We start from the raw sequence: 11,244 nt of genomic DNA on the forward strand, positions 1-11,244 counted from the left end.
ACGCATAAGATTTGTAAGTTCAAATAGACAATTACCAAACATAGGATCATTGGAATTCATCGTACACAAGGCAATAGATTTATGAAGAATTTCATCCAGATTTTTCAAAGAATAATTAGGAAATCGTTCCTCAAGAAATTTCCATATAGTGTAGGCACACTCAAGAGTAGGCAGTTTTCCAATCAAGTTTCTAGGCAAGCCTCTAGTGATAAGATTAACCGTTCTAACATTTCTAATCATGTCAATCAACTCATCAAGGGTAGGATGCATAGGATCAACATGAGGTGCACAAGGACTAGCAATGTACTTGTTCAAATGATATTGATTGAAAATTGCAAGCATCTCATTTTTCCACTCATGAAAATACTCTCCATCAAGTATAGGCACTCTATGTCTAAAACTCCCCAAAGTAGACTCATCCATCTTCCTCCAATGGTGACTGAACCAAAGCAATGGAGACCAAGCTCTGGTACCACTTGTAGAATCCGAGAAGTAAGTCTAGAGGAGGGGGGTGATTAGACTACTTGACCAAATAAAAACTATGCCTTTTCCCAACTTTAGTCTTTGGCAAATTTTAGCTATCTTAGAACAAGTCAAGCAATCTTCCCACAATTCAAGCAAGCATGCAAAGAGTATATGAGCAGCGGAAAGTAAAGCATGCAACTTGCAAGAATGTAAAGGGAAGGGTTTGGAGATTTCAAACGCAATTTGGAGAAACGGTGATTTTTGAGCCGTGGTTCCGATAGGTGGTGCTATCGTACATCCACGTTGATGGAGACTTCAACCCACGAAGGGTAACAGTTGCGCGAGTCCACGGAGGGCTCCACCCAAGAAGGGTCCACGAAGAAGCAACCTTGTCTATCCCACCATGATCGTCGCCCACGAAGGACTTGCCTAAGTAGCGGTAGATCTTCACGAAGTAGGCGATCTCCTTGCCCTTACAAACTCCTTGGTTCAACTCCACAATCTTGTCGGAGGCTCCCAAGTGACACCTAGCCAATCTAGGAGACACCACTCTCCAAGAAGTAACAAATGGTGTGTTGATGATGAACTCCTTGCTCTTGTGCTTTAAATGATAGTCTCTCCAACACTCAACTCTCTCTCACGGGATTTGGATTTGGTGGAAAGAAGATCTGAGTGGAAAGCAACTTGGGGAAGGCTAGAGATCAAGATTCATATGGTAGGAATGGAATATCTTGGCCTCAACACATGAGTAGGTAGTTCTCTCTCAGAAATGGTAAGTTGGAAGTGTAGGTTTGTTTTGATGGCTCTCTCTACGAATGAAGAGGAGGTGGAGGGGTATATATAGTCTCCACACAAAATCTAACCGTTACACACAGTTTACCAATCTCGGTGGGACCGAATCAACAAACTCGGTCAGACCGATTTAGTAAACCTAGTGACCGTTAGGATTTTTGGTGGGACCGACATGCAACTCGGTAGGACCGATATGGTTAGGGTTAGGGCATAACGTAATCTCGGTGAGACCGATTACACAAACTCGGTGAGACCGATTTTGGTAATAAGCTAACCAGAGAGTTGGTCATGCAAACTTGGTGGGACCGATTACTCAAACTCGGTGGGACCGATTTTGGTAATAAGTTAACCAGAGAGTTTGCATTGTAATCTCGGTAGTACCGATTAATCAATCTCGGTAAGACCGATTTTGGTAATGGACATACACAGAGAGATTACAATCCCATCTTGGTGAGACCGAGATCCCTATCGGTGAGACCGATTTGCCTAGGGTTTGTCGCAGTGGCTATGACATCTGAACTCGGTGGCGCCAGATAGAAAGAATCGGTGGGGCCGATGTTGACTTTAGGTTTAGGTCATGTGTGGATATGGGAAAGTAGTTGAGGGCTTTGGAGCATATCACTAAGCACTTTGAGCAAGCAAGCCATTAAGCAACACCTCATCCCCTCTTGATAGTATTGGCTTTCCCTATAGAATCAATGTGATCTTGGATCACTAAAATGTAAAATGTAGAGTCTTGAGCTTGAAGCTTGAGCCAATCCTTTGTCCTTAGCATCTTGAAGGGGTTCCACATCCTTTAGTCCATACCACTCCATTGTTTAACTTATCTGAAACATACTAGATAAAAGTGTTAGTTCAACAAGAGATATGTTGACATTAATTACCAAAACCACCCAGGGAGCACTTGTACTTTCAGCGATCCACAGCCCGGACGATCAAGGCTACGAGCTCTATCGCGGCATCATCAGGCGCCAGGGACGCCTCTGGATCGGGGCCAATTCGGCCCTGCGCACCAAGCTCATCGCCCCGCTGCATTGCAGTGCGGTGGGTGGTCCCTCCGGCTCCACCGCCACCTACCAGCGCGTGCGCAAGCACTTCGACTGGCGAGGGCTTAAGCGCGACGTTGCCGATTTCGTGCAGCACTGCGTCGTGTGCCAGCAGGCCAAACACGAGCACGTCAAGCCGGCGGGTCTCTTGGCCCCGCTGCCCATTCCAACTGCGCCATGGGAGGACCTGACCATGGACTTTGTGGAAGGCTTGCCGGGCTCAAAAGGGTACGACACGATCATGGTGGTTGTCGACCGCTTCACCAAGTTCGCCCACTTTGTTCCTCTTCGCCACCCCTTCAACGCCAAGCAGGTGGCGCGCGCATTCTAGGAGAACGTGGGGAAGCTGCACGGCATTCCGGCGTCCATCATCTCCGACTGCGACAAAATCTTCACGAGCCACCTATGGCGCGAGCTGCTCGCGGGCGCTGGCACCAAGCTGCTCTACTCGACGGCCTATCACCCCTAGACTGACGGCCAAAGAGAACGGGTGAACCAGTGCATGGAGATGTACCTTCGATGCGCAGTGCACGACTCGCCGCACAAATGGCGCCGGTGGCTGCCAATGGCGGAGTTCTGGTACAATTCAACATTCCATGCGTCACTCAACGGCACTCCCTTCAAGGCCCTCTACGGCAAAGAAGCAAACCTCGGCGCCATGGCATCCTGGGCGGAGTCGGCGCCGGCCGACGAGGAGATGGACTGGGCGGCGCACACCACGCACATCCGCGCACAGCTGGAACGCGCTCAGCGCAGGTTCAAGAAGAATGACGACCGCAACCGCACCGTGCAGCACTTTCAGGCGGGCGAACAAGTACTACTCAAGCTCCAGCCGTATGCGCAGCGCTCGGTGGTCAATCGCCCTTGTGCCAAGCTCGCCTTCAAGTACTTTGGCCCCTACAAGATCATCGAGAAGATCGGAACACTCGCGTACAAGCTCGACCTGCCGCCCGAAAGCCAAGTCCACCCTGTCTTTCACGTGTCGCAGCTGAAGCCCTTCACCCCCGACTACACGTCGGTGTACGGCGAGCTGCCCAAGGTGTCGGACCTCTCCGTCGACAACCTCACGCCGGCGCGCATTCTGGACAGACGCATGATGAAGCACGGCGATGCGCTGGTGGTGCAGCTCAAGGTGCAGTGGGGCACCGGCGACTCCGTGCCGACGACATGGGAAGATCACGACGTGCTGCGCCACCGTTTTCCGTCCGCACCACTCTGGGCGGAGGCGGAGGACGATCAAGAGAAGAAGAAGAAGAAGACGCATCTTAAGGAGGGAGGAATGTCACACCTAACCTGTGGTTAGTGTGCCGAAGAGCTGGCTGGTGGGCCCAGCCAGCTGGCCAGACAAGTGGCATGCGTGAGTGGTGTTAAAAGTGGCCGCCTGTGGCCGTGGGTGATACACGTGCGTTGATACTCTGTTTCTGAATCCTTCCTCTGCAATCCATCCTTCCTTCTTCCTCTGCAAGCTTCCTCCTCCTTCCCTCGCTCGATCCGGATCCTCTCCCTCTCCCTCGCTTCCTGGTGCGTTACATTTCTGTATGCTTTTAATTGGGGGGAATATTTGATGACTTCATCCATATAGTTGTCAGTTAAGCCTTATGAGCAATACATTGAATTCTGTTTTTGATAAGCTAGGCGGAGCAGAGTTTCTAAACTGACAAGTGGACTGTACATTTGAGTTATTGCTTCTCAAACATACATTAGAAAACTGTTTATGTAATGGTTTGCAGGCATAGTTGCAGAAACTAAACTAAGTTTCTTGTCCGTTATGGTGACACTGGTGAAATTATGGATAATCTGATAAGTCTGTACATTGATTTTGGCAATGTTTAGTGGCAGTAATGAGATAAGTACTGAATACCTGGTCATGTTTTTCGTGGGAAAACAGAACTCTCGATCCTAATTCTAAGTTAGAGATCCTAACTATCCTAAAGAGATATTGTTGCTGCCTATGTTGGTGCTTGCCTGGAACTTGACTAACAGGACTCGATACCTGATTATTTTTTTACAAATGACATATTATCATACTAACTTGACTAACAGGCCTAGATTCTTTTGCTAGTTCACATGTTTTATCATAATTTGCGTTCATGATTGTTCTTTTTTTGGAATCCGTAAGTGTACGAGTTTTCTGGTTTAAATAGGTATATGTAACACTCCATCTAGATTTGCTTTGCTCTGGATGATGTGCTACATCCATCAATCATTGTCGAATATAGGATTGAAATGTTTGCTTTCTGGCTTGCTTCCTTTGGCAACCAACTGATGAAAGACCTTAGGAGTATGTGCTCAGCAAGATAGCCAAGATGGTTAAGCCACAAGAACAATCAAGGGATTTTTCATGGTTGAAACGCTAATCTACTTGGAAGAAAAAAAATCAGAAAACAGTTTGCATACCAATGGGGAGAATCTAATCTACCTGCAGTTGGTTCCTCCGATTAAAATCTACAAACAGAAATCACTACTGAAGAAAAAAGAAACGAGAAAGGAAGCCACGAATCGTAGTAATCACTAGCAGTTCTTATCAGCTGCAGCGAGCTTGCACTTGACCTTCTGGAAGACGACGGCCGGCGTGCCGGGCGGCGCGAGCTGCAGCCTGAGCGGGCACTTGGCCTGGAACTTGCACTTGGTGAAGTGCGCCTGGTACCTGACCTCGCCCGACAGCGCCACCTCCACCTGGAACACCCCCGTCTTGTTCTCCTCCTTGAACTCGGCCACGCCGGCGTTGCCGAGCGCGACGTAGGCGCCGTCGGAGCCGGAGACGAGGTGGTACACCTGGGTCTTGCCGGCGGGGTGCGCGGAGCCCTCGTCGGCGAGCCTGACCCGCTCGAAGCGCTGGCCGTCGAAGCTGTAGTCGGCCTCGAGCGGCTGGGTGTTCTTGACGCTCATGGCCCAGTTCTTGTTCCGGACGGTGAGCGTGAGCGAGAGGTTGTAGGCGAAGGCGGTGGCGGGGGCCGTGGCCAGCGCGAGCCGCGTGAGGGAGGCGTCGGTGACGGCGACCTCGGCGTGGCGGATGAAGCCGTAGGCCGCGAGGAGGACGGCGAAGAGGACGACGCCGGCGAGGACGGCGAGGCAGGCCGCGCAGCAGAGGATGGTCTCGCGCGCGTCGTGGGAGACGCAGGGGCAGCAGCAGTCGCAGAACGCGTCGTAGCAGCCGCACTCGCTGCAGCACATGGCTGGCTTCGGCTGAGCCTGCCTGGATCTTGAGCTGGATCTTGGAGTGGGACTAGAAGGTGGACGAACGCAGGAACTATGGGGGTGGCGGCCAGTCGATGCGGATTGGGGAGGGAGCTCTGGGTGCTGTACTGCTGCTGTGTGTCACGATTGGCTGGCTGACTGGCTCCCTCTGAAGGCGTATCCCTGACAGCAATGGCAAAACAGACGGGCATAGCAACGAGTGGAGGACCAATGTTGAGTCAACGGGTCAACTGGTCAAGTCGTCGAGCCTAGTTTTTTTCGAGAATACGCCAATAATGTACCATATTTTTATATAAGAGAGCAAAATATTTATAAGAATCCGTTGGTCGATGCGAACATCAACCTTCGGAGCTCCTACACCAACCATTACACATAGATCAATGTCTCACAAATCTATCTAGTCCTCCTACTCCTACACCCGCTTGCCTCCAATCGAAAATGTCCTCTAAGATCCAGCTAACTTGTTCCCTTGGTCCCTTGCGTTGCTCTGGTCGGTTGAACACTCTGGCGTTTCTCTGCTTCCATAAGGACCAAGACACTCCAATGACAAAAGAATCGAACCCTCTCTTGTCCTTCCCCTGGTAATCTGTTCTTGTAGTGCTCCACTAAGCCTCCCAGGTTTCTTGGACTTCCGGTGCATGACTGTTTAGTCGAAGTGTGTCGAAGCAGGTATGCCAAACTTTTCTCGGATAAACGCATTGCACCAAGATGTGCTCAATGTTATCCTCCTCCTGCGAGCCTAGTTGTCAAGTCGTCGAGCCTAGTTGCAGCGCAGGATAAGATGGAGGCTAGAAGGCCCTCCTAGCCTCTAAACTCTAAAATGACTTATATTTAAAAAACGGGGGAGTACCAATTTTGGCTAGTGACCTAGCGCGTCCGCTTGGATCCCTCATTTGCATGCCTACACACACTCCTCAAAATTCCTCTCTATTTTTTTTTATCATTTCATCAATCATTTTATGTGCGGCCGGTCAGAGCACGCATACTTGCGGAAGAACGTAAAAAGTAGAAGCAAGAATAGGAGCGTTTCCATCGCTGCACAACGACGGCAGAAGCGGCATGCCAGCACGAGCAACCACTGCTCTCAGCGGGGAGCACGAGGGGCTCGCGGACCCGTCGATGCTCCTCCGGCTACCCCAAGTAACGCTCAGCGCGGCAGACCAGTCCCGGGGCACGCGAGTTCCGGCCCGGACGCGGCATGGGCACAGCATCAACGGCCCCAGTGGGCACAACGCCCCGGCTACGGTGCGGCGAGGGTGGCACTTTCTCTTCTAAGAGCAACAATCGACACCTAACCTAAACGTCTCGGCAGACAACTTAGATTAGACTCGGTCACAAAATTGCCACCCAACCGGACCCCCAAAGCCAGCTCAAACATCTGGGTTGTCCATCACCCCTCACATTCATTTCATATACATATGGGGGTGGATTTGGCTGCCTGGACACGACCGGACGTGTCCGCCACGTCGGATCGGCCTACCTCGACCCCATTGATATTCCGTCTTTATTTATACCCCGGATCAAACCCTAGCCATTTACAACCCCACTTCACTTCTTGTCCGCTCCACCGAGCTCTCTACATTGATCTCCGGCCACTTTCAACATGGCAGACAGCGAATCTGAGTCCGGCAACTCTAGATCTACTAGGACCTCATCCCCTGCTCGGTTGAGGAGGAGATAGCCGTCCGGCTGACTCTCCGCTGGTCCCGGGAGGAAACCCAACCTCGGAGCAACCCTGACGCTGGGTCCTTGCCCCTACCACATCAGGCTTTAGACTTGTGTTCATTTTGCTTTGGATAGCCGAGAGAGGTTGAAAACGGATAAGTCTCCCCACCTGGATTTCGCAGATTGGGATGGTGGTTTTTGGGTGGTCATGGTTTCCCCAGTGTTTCAAGGAGCGGTCGATTTTTTGGCTTGCCCAATAATTTTTTTGGGATATGTTAGAGTGCCCCTCAAAAAAAAAACAGCTTTTATAGTCAAGTTTTTTTAGACGTAGACGCTCATACATATATACATACACTCGCCTTTATGAACGCAAGCATGCACACTTAGAGCTGTCTTAAGGCTGGAAAGAATGGCAGCGGAACACACAATGCCCAGAAAAAAGAAGTGAAAAAACTACGGTTCATTATCAAAATGAGTTAGCCTGGCATGGTATCAAGTTGAGAGTTCATCATACAGTTCCTTGCACTAATTGGCGCTAGCTTGCAAACCTAGCACAAGCCATACAAGAGCCATCGCTGAAAGATACAAACAACAGAAGATCAACAAAATTTGTCATCGATCCCAGAGGTTTCCATCACTACACGTACTTGCCTCTGTACTTGGGCTTGGAACCTCTATCAGACTCGGGCTTCTTATCATGCTCCGCCGGGCTGAACACGGCAGAGTGCAGGTTGCCCTCCTCCATCCATTTCTGGTGGTTCTCCCTGAACTCCTGGTGCCGTTCCTCGCCCATCCTCTCCACCTCTTCCGTGTAGGGCCCCACCTTCACCATGGTCAGCAGGACCCGGCTGTACCGCAGGCTCAGGATCTGCTCGCAGGAGGACACCAGCTTGAAGCAGGGGTGCTCCGGAAATTTCGACACACCAGCAGCATCATCCTCCCGCAACATTGGATAGAAGAAGACGAGTCTGCCGCCAACCACCAGCATTCTCGCAGCAAGGTGGAGCAGGTCGTGAACACATTCGGCAAGGCTATATGGCGCAGTTGATGGAATGTGGTTCTCTCTCTTCTCGTCCGGAACTGTGTACGGAGGGATGATGCCTTTTAGGAGCTTCCGACCACCCGACTTGCGCCCACCAGCTCGGACACCATATGGGGGGTCGCAAATGATTGCATCAAATATCTGATGGACAAAAGCAGCAGTAGCTTTATCATTTCTTGTGACCAAGACAATAGGATTAGATAGTATCCGAGGAGTAGCAGCAAGCAGCTTACACAGAAGATAACCTCATAATACTAGCATCTAAGGAAAGATGCAATGTTCAGTTGTAGATCACAATCACAAAGCAATGTTAAAATAGTACAGTTATTCTATCACACAATAGTCTAAAGATTTTTTCACATAGTTATTCAGTTGATATATCTCGCAGTAGTTTATACAGTGTGCTCCAGGTACTGCTTTGAAGGAGTATTAAGCAGATATTTACCATCAATTACTTTCTCATGGGACTAAAAATCAAACATTTCATGGTGAACTTGTTTCAAATTAAAATGGATATATACCAACCACATGAAGGTCATATAAACATTCAACTATGTGACTGAGTATCATATAAGCACAATTGAAATCACAATCACAAAGCAATTTTAACATAATACAGTTGTTCTATCTCACAATAATCTAAAGGTTTTTACACATGGTAATTCAGTTGATATATCACACAGTAGTTTATACAGTATGCTCCAGGTACTGCTTTTAAGCATAGTTAAAAAAAGCGCTAGGCACTTGTTCATTTTGCCACTGCCTTACGCTTTAATGACTAAGGCGCAGGCTTATACGCAGATTACGTGCTAGGCATTTTGCTGTCACCAGAGCCTAGGCTTTGACTTTTTTAACTATGCTTTTAAGGATTATTAATCAAACAATAACCATTAATTAATTTTCTCATGGGACTAAGGCACACGCTTACGCACAGATTAAGTGCTAGGCGTTTTGCTATCACCTAGAGCCTAGGCTTCACTTTTTTAACTATGCTTTTAAGGATTATTAATCAAACAATAACCATCAATTAATTTTCTCATGGGACTAGAAAACAAACATTTCATGGTGAACTTTTTTACAAATTAAGCTAGATATACCAACCACATGAAGGTCATATAAGCATTCGACTATGTGATTGTGAATATCATATCATATGTGTCCATGCAAGACTTCAAGCACAGCTACAAACATTCGCTAGCCAAACATTCGGCAGCATGCATTTATGCAAAAGGGGTGTAGTTGCTGATGATTTTCTTCATTTCCGACCAGTCGCTGATGAACAATTCCAAAACTGCAACAGTGATGCACTGTAACATTGCACAAATAACACAAAATGTAGGATAGTGTACCTCCTTCAAGCCTGGACGCCAAGGTGGCAGGTTGTTATCTGCTCGCAGCACACACAAAGGCTCTGGCAACTTGTACTGAATAAGATAATATGGTCAATACATTAGATGAATTATAGGCATCCACCAAATCATAAACTAAATAAGAAGATGTACTACTTCAAGATCTAATAATGATGTTTCAGACAAGTCTTCATGGCAAACATGCAAGAAGCTTCTCTGAACTGAAATTTGGTCAAGTCCACCTAACTACCTGCTCAAAGTTGCTCCAAATGTTGCAATCAGGGCCACGACCATCCCGCACAACCCTTATATCAATATCTGCACCCTGAAAGAACTTTATAAGCGAGACATTGACTAGCAAAAGCACAGCTATGTATTTATTTCTGCAATAAGCACAAACCATAGTCATGGCTCCAAAATGTGCAGCAGCGACCAAAATACTCCCAGTGCCAACAAAAGGGTCATACACAAGTTTCCCAGGCCGTGCGAGCCCTTGGTTGGCCATGAGGAAGGCCATTTCACAATCCATTGCAGTCGGACCAATGTACTTCCTGCTCTTCAACTGATACGTCGGCAATAGATGCCTATCTGCTGCTCCAACCTCCCGGCCGAAGAATATCGTCTTCTGGACAACTGGTGGGAGGCCATTTTGTGACCCGTAATCATCGGTCTCCAAGACAAAGAACTTGTGTTCGGGCTTCTTCAAATTAACACGGCCCTAAAACAAGAGAAATATCACAACACCCATCATAAGAAGAAGGAACAATTGGCATCCACAAATGCCTACCTCTGAAATTAATAGTACACAACTACAAGGTAGCAGAAGAATTGTGGCAGTAACCTCGAATGGGATGTAAGTGAACCCCTTTATGATCTCATTCTGCTCTTCGAAGCTGATCACCTTGCCGAAGCTGTCGACGACAATCTTGAACGAACTTTCGGGCGTCAGGTACGGCAGCTTCCTCTCGTCGGGGTACTCCCGTATCGCCTTCTCCAGTTCGTCGTAGGTGGCGCCTTGTCCCCACAGTTCATAGATCCCCTTCACGAGCAGGCCTGGCACATGCAGTGTCCGGGATAAACGCGAGATGCTAGGTACTACTACAGTATAAATCAGTAAAGGATGGCGAGGGGAGCTCGCTTACTGCGGTTGGCGATCTGCGCGGCAAGACGCTCGTCGCCGGGGAGGCGGACGAGGTGGAAGGGGGAGTCCTCGTGGTGGTTCTCGGGCATACGCCACTCGACGGCGTCCCCGGAGCCGGGCCCACCGAAAAGCTCGGCGAGCGATTGCACTTCCGGCCGACGGTAGTCCAGGAGCCTGTGGTAGAAGACGCAAAGGTACCACATGTCTCCGCCTCTGCTTTCTGAGTACCTCCGGCAGGTCGACGACGGCGGAGGGTGTGGCGTCTCCGGCGGCGGCGGGTGGAGGGAGTCGAAGCTGGGAGCGTCTAGGTATTGGCCGCAGCGAGCTCGATTGCTCCGCTCGCCTATAGGGGCTCCTTCATGGCCCGGCCCATTAGACAGTGTCCCTGTAACGTTGATTTGGATCTGTGTTTTTACTGGTTTCCGACGTTGGTTTTTGCTAGTTTCTTTAGCGCTCATCACAATTTATAAATAATAATATACATAAGTTAAAAAATATTTATACAATTAAAAAATTACACGTTTAAAAATTGTTCTCAATTTTAAA

General features: G+C 48.8%; 2 protein-coding genes across 2 annotated transcripts; both read right to left on the reverse strand.

Annotated features, from left to right (window-relative positions):
* Positions 1-4,610: 4,610 nt before the first annotated feature.
* Positions 4,611-5,665, reverse strand: LOC123042242 (NDR1/HIN1-like protein 3). The gene has a single exon (XM_044464735.1). It carries the CDS (start codon positions 5,475-5,477, stop codon positions 4,815-4,817), a length of 663 nt encoding a protein of 220 aa, XP_044320670.1. The 5' UTR covers positions 5,478-5,665; the 3' UTR covers positions 4,611-4,814.
* Positions 5,666-7,611: 1,946 nt separating this feature from the next.
* LOC123046896 (tRNA (guanine(10)-N2)-methyltransferase homolog) lies at positions 7,612-11,040 on the reverse strand. Its single transcript, XM_044470333.1, has 6 exons — positions 10,700-11,040; positions 10,399-10,610; positions 9,958-10,275; positions 9,808-9,882; positions 9,558-9,632; positions 7,612-8,349 (listed from the first exon to the last, which is right to left on the reverse strand). The coding sequence occupies exons 1-6, from the start codon at positions 10,899-10,901 to the stop codon at positions 7,804-7,806; spliced, it is 1,428 nt and encodes a 475-aa protein (XP_044326268.1). The 5' UTR covers positions 10,902-11,040; the 3' UTR covers positions 7,612-7,803.
* Between the last annotated feature and the right edge of the window lie 204 nt (positions 11,041-11,244).

This window comes from Triticum aestivum, chromosome 2B (genome assembly GCF_018294505.1).
Source record: "Triticum aestivum cultivar Chinese Spring chromosome 2B, IWGSC CS RefSeq v2.1, whole genome shotgun sequence".
Taxonomy (NCBI): domain Eukaryota; kingdom Viridiplantae; phylum Streptophyta; class Magnoliopsida; order Poales; family Poaceae; genus Triticum; species Triticum aestivum.

Excerpts from the sequence above, each read along its gene's own strand:
- LOC123042242 (XM_044464735.1), bottom strand. The coding sequence starts at position 5,477 with ATGTGCTGCAGCGAGTGCGGCTGCTACGACGCGTTCTGCGACTGCTGC.
- LOC123046896 (XM_044470333.1), bottom strand. The coding sequence starts at position 10,901 with ATGTGGTACCTTTGCGTCTTCTACCACAGGCTCCTGGACTACCGTCGG. Across the intron at positions 10,276-10,398 it reads TCACTTACATCCCATTCGAG|GGCCGTGTTAATTTGAAGAA; the intron begins GTTACTGCCACA and ends CTCTTGTTTTAG. Across the intron at positions 9,883-9,957 it reads ATTTTGGAGCCATGACTATG|GGTGCAGATATTGATATAAG; the intron begins GTTTGTGCTTAT and ends AAGTTCTTTCAG.